Source organism: Anguilla rostrata, chromosome 2 (assembly GCF_018555375.3).
Source record: "Anguilla rostrata isolate EN2019 chromosome 2, ASM1855537v3, whole genome shotgun sequence".
In the NCBI taxonomy this organism is placed as follows: Eukaryota; Metazoa; Chordata; class Actinopteri; order Anguilliformes; family Anguillidae; genus Anguilla; species Anguilla rostrata.
The window spans coordinates 62,113,869-62,136,337 of NC_057934.1; the positions used below are offsets into that span (position 1 = coordinate 62,113,869).

At 47.1% G+C, this 22,469-nt stretch overlaps 1 protein-coding gene across 3 annotated transcripts in view; it reads left to right on the forward strand.

Moving 5' to 3' along the window:
* Positions 1–22,469, forward strand: part of LOC135248760 (voltage-dependent P/Q-type calcium channel subunit alpha-1A-like) — a 152,303-nt gene that overhangs the window by 30,602 nt on the left and 99,232 nt on the right. For all 3 annotated transcript variants that reach the window (XM_064323670.1, XM_064323671.1, XM_064323672.1), the window contains exon 3: positions 7,119–7,381. In XM_064323670.1, the coding sequence (XP_064179740.1) occupies positions 7,119–7,381 (263 nt within the window). The remainder of the gene's footprint in view (positions 1–7,118; positions 7,382–22,469) is intronic.

Genomic DNA, 22,469 nt, shown 5'->3' on the forward strand with positions numbered 1-22,469 from the left:
AGTAGTCCTCAATCACCACTGCACTGTCACTCTTGGACATTTACCACTGCCCTCACACACACACACACACACACACACACACAGAGAAGGGTCCTCACTTATCACTGCATTCTCCCCCAAGGTCCTCACTTATCACTGCATTCTCACACAAAGGTCCTTACTTACCATGACCCTCACATACACACAAAAGTCCCTACTTACCACTGCACTGCAAATGTACGGCCTCTTCGAGCAGACTCATCAAAATGGCACACCAAACAAATTTTCCATAACGGAAATACCACTTACCAATACCATGAGCAAAAACTGGTGATTGCAAGATCCTGTGGTTGGATAGTCCAAATGGCAAGAGCTGTCAATCATGACGTGCATAGACATAGGCTACATCAGTTGGCGGCACAATTTGATTGACACATGGTGAAAGTGAAACTACCCTTGACTTGACAAAAGTGGTGATGAAAGTGGCATTGAATTCATTAATGCAATACAGAAAGCAGTAGTGAACTGATAAAAGTGGTGGCGATTGGAATTGCAGTGCATCTAATTGATTAAATTGCTAGTGAATAAAGGTTAAAGTGATCAGATACAATGATAAATTGTAAATAATTCACTGTGGCAAACACGCCTGCCACAGGCCACCGAAGTGGCTTTCTTTGGGGCCCTCCAGCACAGAGACACAGGGAGAAGATGTTCAGACAGTCCACATTTATTCCACGAGGGTTTGGCAAGATGGTAACAGCCAAATGAGCAGATGTAAAAACCCTGTCATGACAGAGAGCTCCCTGGTGTGGGTGGGGATGGCAGATTTAACCTGTGCGCAGTGATTACCTCACTACGCACAGGTGCAGCCACTCCTGTTCCCGGGTCCAATTAGACCTGGCCAATTATCTAATTCTCAACCAATTATCCAATTGGCCAGGTCCAATTAGCTTGACCCAGGGCAGGTGTGGCTGCTTAAACCAGCCATCCCCACACCACAATCACTAAGGGATTATTTAATTTGACAGCATTTTAACACTTCAATATTTAAACTGAAATGTATTTAATTTGATTGTAACTTAATTTTTTGGACATTTATTTAGTCATTTTTGTTACTTCCACCTCTCATAGCACATATGACATATATGGTTATCACTGTAAGAATTAATTCCAATGAAAATTCAAGAAAGAGATCATTATTAAAAAACAAAGTATTTTAGGAGATGAAACAGTTCCATTAGACCACTGTCTGTTGGGGTATGTAATGTTTTTAAAGCATGCCACTGAGCTTGCATACTCAGCATAAATTTGTTAACAAGTGCAGTATTTAGCTACGTGCACCATCTATTTCAGGGCAGTGATTATAGATTATTGAAGTACTGTAATACTTCAATAATCCTGCTCAGTAATACCGTTAATGACTTAATGTAATGATTTGGAAACCAAGTTGGAAGAGTAGTCATTGCCTGAAATGACTGTGAAATGATTATTCGAAATACATTATTTTGAGGAAGTTGTGGGTGTTTAAGTTCATTATGCAGCTAAATATGTATCATTTTTCTTTCCCAGTAACTGATCAAGGCACACACCGCACTGGCAGCCATTTTTATGCTAATGTGTATGTGCAAAATGTGTAAAGTGTTCATGCACCAAATACCATCAGTTTTCCTTCATAATATGAGCGAAGAGCACCCTTAGCTCATTAACATAATCAGACCTTTTGAAGTGTCACATGACCTGTTCAGATGTGGCTCATTTAAGTGGATCAGTTCTGGCATTGGAAAGATGTCGGTCCTCAAACAAAAAATAAGAAAGAAATAAATGAAGGGTGTGCTTTTTAACATTCATAGTTTGCATAATTAAACTTGAGTAAACTTGAGGTTTTCGTGGTGTTATGTTTCTCACTTATATTTTTGTAATCACAGGAACTTTTTATTCCACAGTCACCTTTCATTGATTGACTGGGCCACAGTGTGACACAGTGGAATTGAAACAGGCATTGCTACCAAAGTGCAAGTTATTTCAGTCTTGTATTTATTCTTTAGTTATCCACGTGAGTCCGACTGACTCACTGGATGACTAAAGGATAAATACAGAGGCCAAGAAGTTGCAGCAAACCATGTAAAATACAATACTGCGCAGTTAAATACGATACCCAGTAATAAAAAACTCAAGCAACCTAAGAGAAAGTCCTAAAGCTTGTTCTCTTACACTTGGTGCTGTTGCAGTACATGCCATATCCAAATTAAACTCTATGTATATCCCTGACCCTGACAAGGCTTTCTCCTGAACTAAATGATGTGTAGCAGACACAGAGGTCTGTCGTAGCTTTGGTGTGTACTGTGCAGTGTTCCTGGACCTCTGTGGTGTAGCCCCTTGGGGTGCTGGGAGAACAGTGGGTACAGTCGGGGGGGGAGGGGTGCACAGGTGTAGTGGAACCAGACCTGAGGCCAAATGTGTATTGGTTTAGGATTCAAATACTTTTCTGCGCTTTGCTGAGCTTGTCTGTATGGGAACCTATGAAGTGCTCTCAAAAGGCACAAACCCTTCCTTCTGGTCCTCTTGACATGCTCAGTTGCACCAGGCGAGATCAGCCGAGCATGGAAAAGCATTTGAATCCAAAACAAATATGCGTTTGACCCAGGTCTCAGTGTAACACATGTGTGGGGCAGCCCAGTGGGGAAGCCCAGGTTGGTGCACCTTTAGGACGGAGCAGAGCACCAGGGTGTGCAGTGCTGACGCTCGGCTGGACATGTCTAGCGACAGGCAGTGAGCCTGTCCTTATGTGTCTCCAGCCTTGCCCTGTGCAGGTAACGAGGCTCTCTGCCTTCCTCCGTGCACAGATCCCACTCAACAATTATGTGGCGAAGAAAGTCCGCGAGGAATCTATGAAATGCCGTTCAAGCATTCAGGTGAAAGCCTACATTTGGTTGAAACTAAGTGAAAGTTTTCTAGCCCAATAGAGAGCAGCCAGGCTATATCTGGATGAGACCTGAGCTATATATATTGGGGTTAACCTTGTCCGTTTCTGTCAAAACGTCAGTCAACCTAGATATCCACTTCCCTCTGGACATGCAGATTCTGGCTTTTGCTCATTGGGTTGCTGTGATTCAGCGTTACACCGATCAAGATTTAATTCAAGCGAGTCTGAGAGGAGTGGAGGCTGGAGGATGGTAGTGTGTGTGTGTGTGTGTGTGTGTTTGTGTCTGTATGAGAGAGAGAGAGAGAGAGACAAGGAGAAGATGAGATAAGGAAGGGGACTCAGCTCTTATCAGTGTGATGGGGAACTTTATTGTGAGCAGCCAATACCCAAGATATTCACAAAGTGAACAGAAGGAATGGGCAGCAGAGGATGCTTGTACAATGTCAGTTGGATCAGATATATTTATATATAGGCTATATATATATATATATATATATATATATATATATATATATATATATATATATAAACTTTAGTCTCGAGTCTGATGTGTGTGTGTGTGTAACATCAACAGATCAGACACACCAAGTACTAATAATTTCAGAACTCATATCTACGGACTTCTAAAAAATAAATAATGTATTATTGAATGAGAAGTATCATAATTATATTAGCCCTTGATAAACAATGAAAAAAATCAGTTCTTGGTCCTCAGAATTTTGGTCCCCAACGCCGCAAACCGATGTGAGTATTCTGCACAAATTTTCCTCATAACCTTGAATGTGCCAACCCACAGTAAACAGTCCTTTTTGAAATGCTATGTGAAGTTATATCAAACGTTGGCTATCTGCAAATATGGAGTATACGAGAAAATATTAAAATCAACAATGACAGAGTATTTGATCCCAGTGTGACTCAAATAATCAGGAAATTCCACTGTAAGTTTTAAAGTAAGCTATGTCATGATCACGCCAAACTTGCCTGAGCACAACTGCGCACAGTGTGGGGTACATTACAGGATTTTCTCGCAGCTTTGAGTGCGGTTTCTTTCCAAACACTGACTGCAACTGTGATGCAAACGATGTTCTCATTGCAGTCTACCGCACGGGTGCTAACTGCCATAGCCGCTTAACACATCCAGTAAATTTGACTAGATGGTTCCTAACCCTAATAGAAATTAGATTTGATGTTCGTTGACACTGGTAGGCAACTCGCTCTTTTTCTGAAAACAATAGGGGGGCATGTAGACCTCGAAATGAACAATTCTGCGTGGCCGTAGTTGACCCTGTTCTCAAAACCCATAGCATACAGGAATAGAGGTATTCGTAGGCAGATACATATTTTTGCAGCGTTTTCACCCTTAAATCCTAAATTTGTAGTGATACCCGCTAGTCTTTGATATTTCTCCGTCCCGCTTCCTCGTCGTTCACCTTTCAAACGGTTACGAAAACATAGCCATTTGTAATGCGCGTAGCCTCGTGTAACATGGACATCCTTTTATTATTTGCTTCTAGAACGCAGTAGGCTACAGTGTACAAAATAAATAAAAAGAATCACCAGAAGGGATAGGTCGATGACAAATTGCGTAAATGATTCCATAAACCCAGCCAGACTAGAACAAAATAATAAGTCGTCTGAAAACGCTCTCGAAGTGGGCAGAGAATATTTAATGTTTGGGATCAATTCACTTTCCGACTCATATTCCACGCGCTGCGTCACTCACGGCAGCACACGTCGACTACTTGGAGAGATCAATCAATGATCAACCAACGCATTAGCATCAGTAACAACACTGATATCAAATAGTCTATTTGTTTAGTGGCAGTTCTAGATTAAAGAGTCATCTGTCCATACAGCGAAACTGTCTGTTCACTGGGATCTCGCGAAATGTATCATGACCTGAATCCCCATCCATGGAGACTCAATTGATGTCAAACTTCTTGGGCGGGGGGGGGGGGGGGTCAGTGAGATAATCAGCAGGCACTCAGCAAGTATTTCGAACTGGAAATTCACCCAGTACATATTTACGCTAGAGCTGTTCCGTGTTCCGACGTGATGCTTTACGAATCATTGGCTAGCATCAGTAACGGAGTTCTATTTCAAGAAGACCTCGTGCTGTGACCAATATCAGACGCCACATAGACTGCTGTCATAGGGTTTATTTGTTTGTATTTCCTTTGTAAAGCTTGCACCTTGAATCCTATAGACTGCCATCATGGACAAAACTGGTGTGACTGTCGATTAATAGGCAATTTTGACGTTTGAAAAAAGCAACCAAATGTGTTTTAATTATGATTGCTCTAAGAGCAGACGGTCTAATTCTGCAATCCCGCACATGGGTCCCTGGAGACATTCTCTTTCACCCATACCTCATATCTCATAGATGTGCACCTGCCCCCTTCAGACCAAAAGTTACAGCCGCCTGGAACTAAAATGTTATCACAACCCCCCTTCCACACGCACATAGCCTGCACACACACATCACGCACGCACGCACGCGCAAGCCCAACATGAACAGAATATGCAGAATCTATTAAGAACATAATGTCGTTAAATATCACCGATATTACCATTTCCTTTACTCCGTCTCATGACCCTGCAGGTGTCACGAGCACGCTGTTGGTTCTGTTAGCCTGTGAAGTGTGTAAACACTGAATGAATTCACGGTTTAACCGTAAAAAAAGCAAAAAAAAAAAAAAAAAAAGGGAAGTGTTCTTAGTTCGGTGCTGTTGGCTCCTAGCGGAGGGCGCGAGCCGTGGTGGAAGGGGATAGCGGGTAAGCGAATCAGCAGGGGGTGTGCGCATCATGTGCTGCGAGGGCTGGCCGGAGATTTGTGGACGGCGCTCGGGGAGCGTTAAATTGATCAGATGCTCATTGTAGCTCAACCTGCCAGCTGATCGGAAGCTCTCGCGCTTTCTCTCGGGTTTGGTCTCCCAGGCTGATCTTGAAGGCGGAACGCCCGCGGAGGTGAAGTGGACTGCGAGAACCAAGGCGAAGCAAAGGCGGAGCAGACAGGAGAGGATAACGGGGTTGGGGTGCAAGAGGGTTGCGGGGTGGGGATGGCTTGCGATTCCTCTGCTGCGTCCATCCTGGCGGGGAGAACATGCTAGGTTGTAAGAGACTCCAGTCGCTGCAGCCGTTTCCTCAGGATTGATGATGCTACTTTCAATGCCCGTATGCTTCTCCTTCGGATTTTATTACACCTGGATTGTTCTTCTGGCCCCGGAGTGTAGATGATGATTGTGGCAAAGACGATGTTGTCCTGTCCCTGAAAAAGAAACCGTTTTATATCACATTCTAACCATATAGAGCACACTGACTTCGTTTTCTTCAAAAAGCGACGATTCCGAAAGCAAATCCGTTTTAATCAGCGAGCATCAACAAATGGTACAGAGTTCCATCTGCTGGGAAGTCCTGTGATGTGTTTGTGTGCAATCCGAGTGTAGGCGGCGGGAGACCGAATATTGCACTACTGTATAAAACATCGACGGATGGCACACGAATGAATTGATTACGAAAAACGACGGATTTTTTTCTCATTTAATTTTTTATTAAAAAAAACATATTGAAAAAGAATATTTTATCGAGAGAGAGAGAGAGAGAGAGCGATCAACTGCATACGATGCACTGCCGAGAAAGTGGTCGGTGTGTTTTATTTTAATCATCGGCTGTTTATTTAAGAAACCGCCAACCTAATTATTGAGATAAGTATTACCATAGTTATTCATTTACACACCTAGGGACGTGCAAACGAGGTTTCGTTTTGGTTTACCTTTCTAAGAACAACCGTCTCTGGAAAAAGACATAAAAATGGAAGAAATCGAAGGTGCAATCCTAGGATGAGACAAAAAAATATTTAAAAAATGTCATATATGTGTATGTGTTGGAATATTTTCATTTTCAAAATAAATCGGATCTGAAGAGGAACTGTTCTGCTCTAATAAACGGACCAGCAGCCAGCCAACCACACGGTTTTGATTTTTCACATCAGTGCTTTATTTATATACAGAGGTTCCCTCTATGGTCGTTTTTCGTATTCTTTTCCCCAGTGAAGGTGTCGACCATGAAGACATAGAAGAATTAAAAAATAAAAAATAAAAAAAACATTTGCAAGTGAATTATGTCCTGAAGTAGAGGGATGTAATGTGGTGTGGTTGCACTGAGTATTCACGTCCTTCTTGGCTGCTTCGTAACGATTGGCGTTTGGTGTTTATAGAATGGCGCGGTTTGGAGACGAAGTACCGTCCAGGTATGGCGGGGGACCGGGCCAGGGGGGCCCCGGCCGTGGCGGGAGCAGGCAGGGCGGCCCGCCGGGAGCCCAAAGGATGTACAAGCAATCTATGGCCCAGCGAGCAAGGACCATGGCCCTGTACAACCCGATACCTGTCCGACAGAACTGCTTGACGGTCAACCGCTCCCTGTTTCTCTTCAGCGAAGACAACGTGGTGCGAAAATACGCCAAAAAGATCACCGAATGGCCATATCCTTTTTCTGTTTAAATGCCAAGATACGGGGCCCACAATCAAGGTACTGTACTTTTGATGTGTTACAGATTGGATGGCATAAATTGTACGGCATTAACGATAGGGTCCTTATATGAGTAAGTTTGAAAGCAGGCAGTTAATGCTGTTTTAAGCCAGCTAGTTTGAAATTATTCGCAAATGAATGCACTGTATATGTTTCAGTTGTAGTCACGCTCAGCCCTGCTGGCGCTCATCTCAAGCGCTGAATGCCTCAATGTTTGATGTTTCATCTTTAACCAAAGTATTAACAATATGATTCATATGATAAGTAATATTAATAAGAAAACAGAAAGCCATACGATGATGGCCGATCTGACAGACTACAAATAAAAAAAATAAAAAAAAACGTCAGCAGTGTATGTTATTTAATTGGACTTAATTAGAGGCGTCTGCCAGTTTGAGTAAGGAATATAAAATGAGCATACCAATAACAGAATGAGTTGTCACTGCTGTCATTTGTATGACCATTTGTAGCCTTGTTATTTTGTTGTGTTTTTTATACTGTGCTGTGATGTGTGTGATTTCCCATTTGCTACTCCATTTTCAGGATATCCCCATATTTTCCCCTGTGTACAGTAAGATATGGAATACAGCATATACCTCCAAGAGCTTTGCTATCTTGCCAACCTCCCTCTATGGCCATCTTCATCTTGTTATTGCAGAGTGTGTGTGTGTGTGTCTGTGAGTTTGTGTGTGTATACTGAGAGTAAGTCACCCCTGGTGGTGGAAGAGGTGCCAAGTTTGAGACAGGGGCGTCGCGTGTGCAGTTTGCACATGGGGGAAGGACGCACAGACACTGTGCGAATGGACGATCTCCCAACGTGTCTGTGGCTGTGCAGCGGCTCCACCGCGACACGGCGGGAAAGAGAGGAGGAGGAGGCGGTAAAGCATCGCTACTGCTGCTGGGGAGGAGGGAGGAGGGTTTGCGTCTGCCGCCATGATGGGGGTTGGAGAGAGGGTGGCCATGCGGCTTCAGTGCTGGAGAGGTTCAGAGGAGGGGAGGGCGGTGTGTCAGTTCGGTTGGGGTTAGGGCGCAGCCTTTTCAGTTTTGGAAAGGTTGAGGGGGGCGTGTCGGTTTTATACGGGTGGGGAGGTGCGTTTCGGTTTCGGGAAGGCGAGCGGGGTGGCGGGTCTGCTTTGGAGAGGTAAGGAGGCGTGCTTGGGTTTTTCGGAGAGGTGGCTGAGGCGACTTTCTGCAGGTCTGGAGAGGCGGAGAAGCGCACTTTTGGAAAGTTTCGGACAGGCGAGGAGGTGGTGTGTCAGCTTCGGTGAGTTGGAGGGGTGGTGTGTCGGTGCTTAAGGGTTGGTTGCTGATGTCAGCATGTGTGCTCTCTGCGCCTTGTATAAGGGGGGGGGGGGGGGTGGGGAGGTGGGGGGAGAGGTTGAGGGGGGGCGGCAAATACCATTTTGCTGCAGCACAAGAGCCTGTGGCGTAGGCCCAAGTCCTCACTCCTCATTAAGAGCACATTGCAATGTGAGGACTTCTAAAGGACAAGATGGCTATGACTCAGTGCTTGTACACGCGCATGGTAGCCTACAAGCGTGCGTGTGTGTTCTTCAGTGGTGTCTCTCTCTCTCTTTTATGCCTTAAATGTCTAAAATCAGAGCCACGCCTGAGCGTGCTAAGCTTACCCCACACGTGTGTTTGGTGAAGATGCCCTGGAAGACTTGAGTGTATTTTAGTTTATTTTTATTTTATTTTTTTCTGCCTCTCTGAGTCCCCACCACTGGCCCAGGCTCTTTGCTGCTAGGCCCAGGCTCTTTGCTGCTAGGCCCAGGCTCTTTGCCGCTAGGCCCAGGCTCTTTGCTGCTAGGCCCAGGCTCTTTGCTGCTAGGCCCCGGCCATTTCACGCATGTGAACATCAGGAAAAGGACACCACACAGCAGCCACACTGCAAATAAGTCTATCTCAAGTATTTATGTCTTATATTTAGACTTAAAATCTTATTTCTATTACTTTTTTTCTAAATAAGATAAAACAAATATTGTCAATGGGGTCATATTGTTTGACTCACTTAAAGATTTGCCAATGGAATAAGAAAGTTTCACTTTCAAGTTGCAAGCAGTAACTGAACTTAAGCTAATATTTTCTCCTTGAGAGGAAAAATAAAATCTGAAGCCTCATTACGAGATTGAAACGCTTGTTAAGATGGAGTTTTTTTTGCGGTTCGGCTACAGGGAAGTGTTGGCACTGACAAATGCCTGTCATCTCCTACCGTTACCTCTCCGCTGAACAAACAGCCCACAGTGTTCAGAGCCTGAAGTGCTATCCCAGCATGCAACTTTTGTGTGCTGTACCCACCCGCACTGTTCTCTTTCTGCAAAGAGTCGTCCGAGCTTTATGCTTTTAAGCAAGGATGTAGATCTCAGTTAAACTTCGGGGAGACAACAAACATGGAATTTTCTTCCGTATTTCTTATTTTTGTGGGAACAAAACAGAACTGATATCAAACAGATATTTGTTTAAAGAGAAATAAGCCTTAAAACCAGCCATGTGCTGGAATCCTTGAATTGAATGTTACAGCAAAATCGGTGGCCATCTTGGAACATCAGCCATCTTGGATTTTCAGTGGACTGGAGTCTCAGGAAATATTTAGTTTGCTGAATTTGTCTATTGGTGGTTCTTCCAGCAGGTTCAGAAAAACATACCTTTTGGTCAGTGTAGATTTATGCAAATAAACAGTTCCCCCCATCCTTACACAGAGGCCTGGGACTACATAGATATTCATTTCCTTTGAAGGTTTGTTGTATTGTGTCTGAAAGTTTGAAGAATGTATATTGTCTGAATGGTTTGTTTTTCTTCACATTTATAGCATATTTTTCTGTTGACGCGTGTGATTGACTCTGTAGAAGGTAAATGGTGGGATGTTTACATAAGTGAAAAATGGAAGAAAATATTAATGTGCAAGGTTCTTTATTTGCTTTATTTTAGTGTGTTGGGAGGTGCGTTATCTGTTTATTTTTCTTGGGAGATTGAGGTTTAGGGGGCAGGGGATTGCGCAGAGATTGGTTCTGAATATGTTGGTGGAGATAATGTGGCTGCATTTACATCTCAGAGATGGAGAGAGGGACTTCTCCCTGTGACCATCTGTTTACGCATTGCATTCCCGCATGAGTGTAATCTCATGTGTGGTGGCACCAGTGGAGCATATGTACGTGGTGTGTGTGTGTATGTGTGTGTGTGTGTGTGTGTGTAGGCGTGTGTATGTGTGCGTGTGTGTGTCTGTGTGTGTGTCTGTGTGTCAGATGAGTTGAGAATGAAGGAGTAGAGAGGCTGTGCTTGACACTGGCATTTCTCCATCTGCACAATGGAAAGAAAAGAGCAGAACATGCCCTGGTGAAAAAGAAAAGATAAACACGAGGGATATTTAATAAGCACGGACACACAGGACATTGGTTTAAAATCTCACCCGAAGGACACAGCCCTTCCCCGCTTCTCTAGAGCTTCCCTCCCGTTTTGAAGAGTGTTTTTTTTTCAGGCTACCAGTCCATGCCACGGCACCTGTCCCTGTGTACATCGCTGAATTGTGTGCTGTTGCCATACAATAGGCACTGGAGGACCTTGGGCAAATACAGCATGTTTCACCCAAATGTGCAGTTAGCATCAGAGCGCTAATTTGACTGTTTCTTTTTTGTGCTTTTGTTACGTAGCAGTTTTTTCCCGACTGTTGTCTTGACGTGAGTTTCATTGTTGTGTCCGACCAGGTCTCTCCTGGAAAAGGAATTTTATTCTCAATGGGACTAACTCAGTTAAATAAATGTGAATAAAATCAAATTTAAAAACTATGTCCGGAAGACGTAAGAGTGACATATGGATGTTCAGTATGTAAGAGTGAGATAGGGGAGTACAGTATATAAGAGTGAGATAGGGGGGTTCAGTATGTAAGCGTGAGATAGGGGAGTGCAGTATGGAAGAGAGAGATATGGGGTTCAGTATGTAAGAGTGAGATAGGGGAGTACCGTATGTAAGAGTGAGATAGGGGAGTACCGTATGTAAGAGTGAGATAGGGGAGTGCAGTATGGAAGAGAGAGATAGGGTAGTACAGTATGTAAGAGTGAGATAGGGGAGTGCAGTATGGAAGAGAGAGATATGGGGTTCAGTATGTAAGAGTGAGATAGGGTAGTACAGTATGTAAGAGTGAGGTAGGGTAGTACAGTATGTAAGAGTGAGATAGGGGAGTACAGTATGGAAGAGAGAGATATGGGGTTCAGTATGTAAGAGTGAGATAGGGGAGTGCAGTATGTAAGAGTGAGATGAGTGAGTGCAGTATGTAAGAGTGAGATATGGACATTCAGTATATATGAGTGAGATGGGGGGTACAATATGTAAGAGTGAGATAGGGGGTACAGTATGTAAGAGTGAGATGAGGGAGTGCAGTATGTAAGAGTGAGATATGGGAGTACCGTATGTAAGAGTGAGATGAAGGAGTGCAGTATGTAAGAGTGTGTATGTGTGTTTGTGTGAGTGTGTGTGTGTGTGTGTGTGTGTGTGTGTGTGTGTGTATGTGTGTGGGTGTGTGGATGTGTGTGTGTGAATGTGTTTAAGTGTGTGTGTGTGTGTGTGCGTGAATGTGTATAAGTTGTGTGTGTGTGTGTGTTGTGCGTGAATGTGTTTAAGTGTGTGTGTGTGTGTGTGTGTGTGTGTGTGAATGTGTTTTAGTGTGTGTGTGTGTGTGTGTGTGTGAATGTGTTTAAGTGTGTGTGTGTGTGTGTGTGTGTGTGTGTGTGCATGAATGTGTTTAAGTGTGTGTGTGTGTGTGTATGTGTGTGGGTGTGTGGATGTGTGTGTGTGAATGTGTTTAAGTGTGTGTGTGTGTGTGTGTGCGTGAATGTGTATAAGTGTGTGTGTGTGTGTGTGTGTGTGAGTGAATGTGTTTAAGTGTGTGTGTGTGTGTGTGTGTGTGTGTGTGTGAATGTGTTTAAGTGTGTGTGTGTGTGTGTGTGTGTGTGTGTGTGTGTGTGTGTGTGTGTGTGAATGTGTTTAAGTGTGTGTGTGTGTGTGTGTGTGTGTGTGTGAATGTGTTTAATGTGTGTGTGTGTGTGTGTGTGTGAATGTGTTTGTGTGTGTGTGTGTGTGTGTGTGAATGTGTTTAAGTGTGTGTGTGTGTGTGTGTGTGTGGGTGTGTGCATGTGTGTGTGTGAATGTGTTTAAGTGTGTGTGTGTGTGTGTGTGTACTGGGAGTGGCAGGGCCCCACTGCTCCAGGCAGGGGAGCAGGCTCTCTCTCTGAAATGCCACCACATTGCCTGTTGCCATCTGCTAACTCAGTCAGGCAGCAGAAACTGCTCGAGAACTGCTCTCACTGTACTGCACTCTCTCTCTCATATCTCCCTCTTTATCTCTCCTTCTCTCTCTCTCCCTCTCGCTACATCACATATACTCTCTCATCTCTCACTCTATATCTCTTTCCCTCTATCTCCCTCCCCTCTCTCTCCATGACACACTCTCTCATCTGTCCCTCTTTCTCTCTCTTTATCCCTTGCCCCTTTCTCCATCACTGTCTCTCAACCAGTTTCTCCTCCCGATAACTGTTTTTCTTAAGTTTCCCCCCTCTGTTCCTCTCACATCCTGCTCTAACACACAGCCCAGGCTGTGTTTTGGAACTTTACTGAGGTGGGCGGGGGTTGCCAGGGGAACGGGGATGGGGCCATATGATTCACCTTATTGCACCCACATTGGCTGGACATCACTCACCTTGTTGTACAGTCACCATAACCTGGAATGCAGCCATAATTATGTCTCTGTTTTCCAAGATGATTCTCCTTATTAATTTTGAGATCATGACTAATGCTGTGATGGAGGTCCGTTGATGGGAACATTTGCAATCTTGTACTTCGCTTTGATTTCTTTCTTTTTTTTCACTTTTTATTTGGTTGTCTGTGGATATCACTGTGCGTATGTACTGCTAGATTATTTTGAGGTGGCGTTTGTCACGTTTTTGTTTTTTGCTTTTGAGGTCTGTTTTCGAAGCGTCTCCTTGCTGCGTCTCTTGACGTATCTGCACGGTTTGTCTTTGAATACAAACTACACGCGCGCGTGTTTCTCTACGCGTCTTCCGCTGATTCGGAATATGGCCGACGGAGAGCTGCTTCTGATTGGCTGCTGTCAGTCTGAACCCGAATGTTCTCGCTATCCGGCAGCTGTTCCTTCCCCTCAGCAAGCAGCCTTACAGAACCTCACAAGTGTGTTACTCGAATAGATGCTCATGAATAGGTTTTAATTAACACCCTCAGTGTTGGATAAATAGCATAATTTATTTGCACCCTCTGTATTCTACGCGCTGAGGTCTGCCTGTAAGCTTCAAAGCAAAGAGTGATGGTTGCCCTGCTGTAGAAACATTGTCTTGTTATTCTGTATTCTGTATACCCTGTATGTATACATGTAGAATTCCGGTGATATTTTGCAGTTATTTCCAGTATTCGAAACTTCCATAATTTGCCAAATTTGACAGGATTTCTGATGCAGAGTGGGTGACAGTTCACTCACTAAGTGCATCTTTGGAGTGTTAAGGAAGAACCCTTGGCCTTCTAGCTCTCGCTGGGAGACAGATTTCCACGCCGAAAAAAACGTTTCCCATCAAAGTGAGCGGTTACGACAGCTTGCCGCTCCTGGGCTCGGAGTGTCTTTAGCACGTTAGCGGGGGGTGTCTGCACACAGAGCAGACCAGCGAATAGAAGCGACTCGGTGGTCCGTTTCTCTGTCTTCACGCTCGGTGCGAATCCAGCGAGACGGTAAACGCGAGCGATGCGTGCCATGCTAACGAGCGTGCCATGCTAACGAGCGGCCGTTTCTTCAGCGGAAGAGCTCGCGGAACAGCTCTCGGGCCGTCGAGGCATCCCCAGAACAGCCTTCGAGGGTCACGTCATTCCGAAGTCGCAGAGAGAAGTGGTTCTAAGTGCGGGTCGCCTTGACCCGCCCCTGCGGACTGGCGGAGCAGACAGCGGCGTGCGCCGCTTCCCAACGCGGCCGCCAGGTGTGAGCGCTGCCCGTCGCTTCACGGACTGAGAGTGACTCAGTTACGGAGGACCTCGGGTTGAGTCATTTTGAGGGAAGGCTACTTAAGGCACCGCTGCTCTCCAAACCTATTTAGAGCAGACGCGCGGCTCTTTCTTCTCATGCGTCACACGCAGCCGCTGGTGCGGTCTGGAAGCGTGGCAGCGCAGCGCAGCTGGGACACGTCTGCCGTGGCTGGGACCAGCTGGGTAAACGGGGTTGCTTGTATGTGTGTGCGTGCGCGCGCGTGTGTGTGTGTGTTTGTGTGTGCGTGTGCATGTGTGTTTGTGTGTGTGTGTGTGTGCATGCATGCGTGTGTGCGCACATTAATTATACATGTTTTTATGAGCCTATGTGTCCACATGCTATGAGTGAGGAGAGAGAGAGAGGGAGAGAGAGAGAGGGAGAGAGAGAACTATAGGAGAGGCAATTGCAGTGTATTTTCTTTCTCTTTCTCTCTCTCTCTCTCTCTCTCTCTCTTTCTCTCTCTCTCATGTGGAGTCAGTGATCTACATTCAATCTGCAGAATCTAAATTATTTATTGGCCTTTCTCCAGCTCTCTGGTGTCTGCTGGTAAGTGATGTGGCTACAGTGTGAGGGGCGCTGTGTTCTGCAGCCAGCAATGGCCCCGCCCCCGCGTGGGCCTGGGGGGAGTTCTCTACACATGCTGAGGGAGAAGCCCCTCTGCGCTAACATGCTCACACACACACACACACACACACACACACACTCATGCTCACACACACACACACACACACTCATGCTGACACGCACACACACACACACGGACACACTCATTCACGCATGTACGCGCAACCAAAAAAAATACATGCATGCATGCGCACACAGGCACCCACACACGCGCACCCTTTTCTTCTTAAGCAAACACGATGCATTTCCTGTTGGTGAAAAATGTCTAAAATTAGGCATGTGAATCAACATCACGTTTTAATGTAAATATCCAGTAACCTATTTTTTAATGTGAAGCCATTGATGTCTTCATTGGAGCTTGGGAGTGGATCAAAAATAAGGATTCACACGCACAAACAATGCGCACACACAAGCACACACACACACACACACACACACGCACACACACACACACATTTTCTTACTAAGCAATCTCCCTTTTAACCAAACTGTACACCTAGCGTAAATGACTCATAGTTCATTTTGGTAAAATTATCATGTAAAAAGAAAATCGTGTTCTAAAGAAATGATGAGGAAAAAAATGATTTGCACAATTTATTGGCATGGATGGGTTTGACATTTGTTTTTAGCAATTGGTAAGGATGGAGAAAAAAAGATATTTTCCTTTGGTTTCACGCATCCTTTGGTGATTACTGGTTGTTTTTTGCTCAGAGTAACAGGGACTGTAAGTCACTCCCCATCAGTCTGTTTGGATTAAAAAAATCTGAACTGACAGGAATAGCACTCTTAACTCATCATTTGCTAAATTCACATTTTGCTAAATAAGTTGAATGTTGAAATAACAGTTATGGACGCAACCATCCATACAAAGCAGGACTTTGAAGAGTAGATTTTGTGGAATGTTTTTTTTTTTTTTTTCTTCAGAATTCAGGGTCAGGGATATAGAATTCCAGCGCTTACAATTTCCAGTAGTGAGTGTTACATCAGCATTAGAATGTTCAATTAAGAGCATTCTAATCATGTATTTGTGAGCTTACGCCTTAAAGGGTTAATGTTATTATGTGCTGCTCCAACCTGCTGTCACCATTCTCCACCATCTCTCTCCATCTCTCTATAGTGTTCCCTCCCCCCCTCACACACATTTGAGGTGTTCTTTTCCCTTCTGTTAATCCAGGCAATGGGATCTGCATCCTTGTCTTTTCATCTTAGATCTTCCCTGACTGCTTTTCGCACTCAGTCCCTCCCCCATCCTACATCTCTCCACATCACCCCTCTCTTCTCCTCCTCTTTAATTCTTCATCCCCCCAGCTGCTCTACTTTGTTCTTGCACCATGCTCCTTGCATCCCCCTCTTTCTCGTTTCTCTCTTCCCTCTCCCCTCCCCTCCTCTCTCTCTTTCTCGTTTGGTGAAGATGTAGGGCAGCCATTTGAGAGAACACTGCTCATTAATATCCCCCACTCTCTCCTTGTCTCTCCCTCTCTCTCCGTCTCTCTTCTCTCTCCCTCTCTCATCTCCCTCTCTCGCCTCTCCTCTCTCTCTCTCTCTCTCTCTCTGTCTCTGTCTCTCTCTCTCTCTCCCTCTGCCTGCTTGTGTGCCCTGCAGTATTGAAGGCAGGCAGAGAAACGGGCCTATTGCTGTGGTTTCCCAGCTCTACAGCCCTGACCTGCTCAGTCCCAACCCGCTGTTGCATGGTGCCGCAGCCGGCACAAGGCAACTGGGAAGAGTGCAGAGCCGTAATGGCAGCCAAAGATGTCACCTGATTTGGAGATGCGGTATTCCATCGTTAGGGTTCGTCATTTGCTGGCTGTTCCTGACGGGGGCTTCTGGTTGTCACGGTTAACCGGGCCCAGCCAGCATTTCAAATGCAATTTCAAAGCCTGCCTTTTGCAGTGAGAAGCGGCCCCCTCGCGGCGCGGCAGTCTCCAAACGAGCGCGGCTGGCGACGGAGACCTTTTGTTTTTACTCCTCCGCTCTGTTTACACCAGATATCGATTGTGCGAGGGTGAGCGCGAGCGGAGAGCGGCTCGGCTCCGCCACGTCACCTTTCGCTCCTGCCGCTCCTCAACGCGGAGAGGACGGACGGACGGACGGACGGACAGACGTTTCCCTGCGGATGGCAGTAGGGTGGTCCCGTGACCTTCCCGGAAAGGGGCGGGACGAGCGGGAGCGTGCGCGAGATTCGTTGAGAGCCGTGAAGCTGCAGTCCGTCGGCAGTGCGCAGGAATTAAAGAGAGCGCATTTAACACAGGTGGTTTTTTATTTTATTTTTAAATACAGCAGTGATGATGTCATTTCGCATATACATACTCAAACGCGGACAGAGCGGGAGACTGAACACAAAGGCCTCTTGTGAAAGTGTGTAGATTACGAGAGGATAATGCAGAATTATTCATGCAGCCGCACTAATCCCTGGCTGTGAGGTGGCATATCCATGTAAAGCGCCGCATGGTGCGCCATCGAATCCTCGCCCTGCGTGTGCTCACAACGCGGGAGGTGTAGCCGGCCGCACCGTCACCCCGAGGAGGGGGGGTGTCGGTCAGCAGGGTGTCTCTACCCCACCTCATCACGGTGGGCTGGTCTTCCGGCAGGACTGCAGGACTGCTTCCCGCTGCTGCTGCTGCTGCTGGTGGTGGCCTACAAAATGGCAGCCAGCTGCACACACACACACACAGACAGACACACACAGAGACACACACACACACACACGTACACACACAGACACACACAGAGACACACACACACACACACACAGACACACACAGAGACACACACACACACACACACAGACACACACAGAGACACACACACACACTCACGTACACACACAGAGACACACACACACAGACACACACAGAGACACACACACAGAGACACACACACACACAGGCATACACAGAGACACACACACACACACACACACACACACGTACACACACAGACGCACTCACGCAAACACACGCACACACACACAGACGCTCTCACGCATACACACGTACACACATGCTGATCTGTGTTCCACCACGTCCAAAGAGAATTTTGGAGTGGTGAGATAGGCTTACCTTTGTGATTCCAGTTTCAGAGATAATGAAACAAACAAATTCCGGTACAAAAAACATTATATCCTAGCAACACCCAACATCTGTGTGTGTGTGTGTGTGTGCGTCGTGTGTGTGAATTTGTGTGTGTATGTGTGCGTGTGTGCGTGCATACGTGTGTGTGTGTGTGCAGTGGAGGTTCAGTCCAGCTCTTTGGATTATGCACAGAATGTGTGCAGCAATAGTGGGGACCACTCTACAAGTATCTCAGTATGGTGCTGCAACACTGGTGGTTTTTCAGCATGTCAGATTCAGCTCAGAAGATGACATGGATATTTCCTCAGTCCAGAGAATGCGCAAGTGTGTGTGTGTGTGTGTGTGTGTGTATGTATGCTAGAGTGTGTGTGCGTATGTGTGTGTGTGGGCTGAATGACAGCAGGAGGTGGTCAAAAATGGTCAGCTTCAAGTTCAAACTTCCAGATTTCAACAAGGGAGAAGTGTGCAAGTCTTAGCCAGCTGGTTGAGTGAGAAATAAAAAAATCAGCAAAATAGACGAATGGCACAAGAACAGAAATCTACAAAAAATTACAAATACCAACAGTGAGAACAGGCAATCCTGGAGTCATTCAGATCATTCCTCAGAGAAACTCACTACACAGACCCATCTTTATCACGCGCTACAACAAAACAGCACAGAGCAGACGCATAACTATTGCCTGAATCAAAGTATACATCCCATTATTATGTATATTTGCATTTCTAATTTAATAATTAAATTTAACACACATACGCACGCGCGCACAAATGCACATACCACACACACACACATACACACACACACACGCGCGCACACAGTTAACCAGGTCACTGACTAAGATACAAAAAATTGGTACAGTCAGAACACCAGTACACAGTGTGCCCCTTTTTGTGGAATGAAAATGCGGAGGGCATCATTCTCGCATTTACGTTTTTCAGAATATGTGCAACTATTAAGCAAAATCAAAACCCTTTACGCATTTCTGCAATTAAAGGTGTGCGTTTAGCACCTCTGAAAATAGCTGGAAGCAAATCAGCTGCTTTATTTGTGCTGCAAGGTTGTGTTAACAGGGAAGCAGAGCAGCATACTGATGTGTTGGTTTTAGTGAGGGTGAAGGGAGCATGTGTGTGCGTATGTGCTAGTATGTGTGTTACAGATGATCAGGTTGAGGTATTTATAGATGATGATGGCTGGTTGAGTGTGTGTGTGTGTGTGTGTGTTTGTGCGTGCATGTGTGCGCATGCGTGTGTGCTTATATGAGGGTTTTATAGATGATCAAGGCTGGTTGGGTGTGTGTGTGTGTGTGAGAGAGAGATTTATAGATGTGGGTTAGTTCTGTGTGCGCACATGCGCATGTGTGTTCGCTTGTGTGTGCGTATATGTATGAGGGTTTTATAGACGATACAGCCTGATTGCGTGTGTTTGTGCGTGTTCGTATATGTATGAGAGTTTTATAGATGATGCAGCCTGATTGTGTGTGTGTGTGTGTGTGTGTGTGTGCTTGTGAGTGTGCGTATATGTATGAGGGTTTTATCGACGATGCAGCCTGATTGTGTGTGCATTTTGGGAGCCCCTTTGACAGCACCATGTTGGAAACACCATCTGCACCAGCAGGCTGTTCCTCTCTCCTTCTGCTGGGTTGGGCGCAAGCCGCCTCATCCTCATCCTCCTCTTCATCCTCGGGGCCTCGCCTCGCCAAAGAGTCCTCAGCATAGCCTGAGCAGACACGCCGGCATCCTGAAGGCGACTCATATCTGAAGTGTGTTTTGGGGGCGGGCGGGGGGGGGTCGTGAGATTGCCGATCTGTGGCCTGCTTCCTGAGAGTCTGTATTCTCCAGAGAGGGAGAAACCCGAGAGACGGGGAGCGCTTCTCTCACCGGATCACGTCGTCCCCATTTTGTCACATGAGGAAGAGCGGGGGCACTGGCCCGTTTGGGGAGGAAGAGCGGGGGAAGGGTGTGTGCGCTTACACCACTGGCCCGTTCAGTCAGTCGGGGGGGGGGGGGGGGGTCAGCGCTGTATGTGGTCAGCGCAGAACACTGCCTCCTCAGGGTCACTGGGTCAGCTGATCAATCAGTCTCACTTAACATTTGGGTCAGTGATACTGTCAGAACTGTACAGTAGTGTGAAAAGGGTGAGAGAGAGAGAGGGGTGGAGAAAGAGAGAAGGGTGGGGAGAGAGAGACACAGAGAGGGACACAAAGAGACACAGAGAGAGAGAGTGATGGGTAATACGTTTGCACAGGATACAGTAGTATGATATGAGCAGGGGAAAGTAATGTAATAACTGGTAATAGGTTCTTGAGCTGTGTATTCTTTTGGTGGGGGGCTGCACTCTCTCTCTCTGTCTGTTGTTCATTGGTTGTGGCAGTGTGTTGGGGGCGGGTGTGTGTAGCTCATTGGTTGTGGCAGTGTGCTGGGGCTTGTGTGTGTAGCACTGACACACTCAGACCTGCTGCCACTGACACACCCAGACCTGCTACCACTGACACACCCAGACCTGCTACCACTGACACACGCAGACCTGCTGCCACTGACACACCCAGACCTGCTACCACTGACACACGCAGACCTGCTGCCACTGACACACCCAGACCTGCTACCACTGACACACGCAGACCTGCTACCACTGACACAGACTGTGCTCTGGAGTTACTGTACCTACACACACACACACACACACACACACGCTCACATTGCACACAGTAATTATGGCTTTGTACCATGTGGAAATGCACAGCTTCGAAGCCACAGTCAATAAGGGAAAGTCTCTCAGGCCAATAAATGAATAATCTAATACACTTGTGTCAATGGTGGGCGGAGCAATCATGATTTATCCTAAGATGATTTTTTTTAAGGGGCGGTGGGGTAATTTTACCCTGTTGCTCTTGAAAGCTCTTCTCGCCGCTCATTTCTGCACAGGTGTGGGTGCGGGAAGTGGGCAGACAGGGCCGTGGGCAGGTGGGGCAGCAGGCAGGTGGGGCAGACGGGGCAGTGTGTGGACAGGGCAGGTGGGGCAGGTGGGGCAGCAGGCAGACTGGGCAGCGGGCAGATGGAGCAGTGTGTGGACAGGAGAGGTGGGGCAGCAGGCAGACGGGGCAGCGGGCAGACTGGGCAGCGGGCAGATGGAGCAGTATGTGGACAGGGCAGGTGGGGCAGCAGGCAGACGGGGCAGTATGTGGACAGGGCAGGTGGGGCAGCAGGCAGACGGGGCAGCGGGCAGATGGGGCAGTGTGTGGACAGGGCAGGTGGGGCAGCAGGCAGGTGGGGCAGCAGGCAGACTGGGCAGCGGGCAGGTGGGGCAGATGGGGCAGTGTGTGGACAGGGCAGGCAGGGCAGCAGGCAGACTGGGCAGCGGGCAGGTGGGGCAGCAGGCAGATGGGGAAGTGTGTGGACAGGGCAGGTGGGGCAGCAGGTAGACGGGGCAGCAGGCAGACTGGGCAGCGGGCAGATGGGGCAGTGTGTGGACAGGGCAGGTGGGGCAGCAGGTAGACGGGGCAGAGGGCAGGTGGGGCAGATGGGGCAGTGTGTGGACAGGGCAGGTGGGGCAGCAGGCAGGTGGGGCAGATGGGGCAGTGTGTGGACAGGGCAGACTGGGCAGCGGGCAGACTGGGCAGCGGGCAGTCCGGCAGTAACAGTAACTCTCTGGTTCCTCTCCAGCGCTGGCTCTGCACGCCGGGGCGCGACAGGCAGTCAGACTCCTCTCTGGTGATCCGTATTGATCAGAGCTTTGTTTAACCGCGCCCTTTGCCCGGGATGACCCGGGCCCCCTGCCGGATTGAAACGGGCGCTGGCGCATGCGCCGGGGCCCCTGCCGGCCCCAGGCAGCGTCCCGGGGCAACTTAACCCATTGTGGAGCGGCTCAGAGCCACTGGAGGCACGCAGGTTTCAGTAGCAGGGCATGGAGAGGGGGGAGGAGTCGTGTTATTTGGGGTGACTTTAAGGAGGGCTGGTTAGATGCGTGTGTGTGTGTGTGTTTGTGTCTGTGTGTGCGTGTGTTTGTGTGTACGTGTGTTCGTGTGCGTGTGTGTGCATGTGTGTGTGTGCGTGTGTGCTTGTGTGTGTATCTGTGTCTGTGTGTGCGTGTGTTTGTGTGTGTGCGTGTGTTTGTGTGCGTGTGTGTGCGTGTGTGCTTGTGTGTGTGTCTGTGTGTGCATGTGTCTGTGTCTGTGTGTGTGTGTGTCTGTGTGTGTGTGTGTGTGTGTGTGTGTGTGTGTGTGTGTGTGTGCGTGTGTGTGTGTTCGGGTGATGAATGTAACTGTAAGAGCTGAGAGCTGTCCTGCTGTCCTGGGGAAGGAGGGAGTGGAGGGGAGAGTGGAGGGGAGAGTGA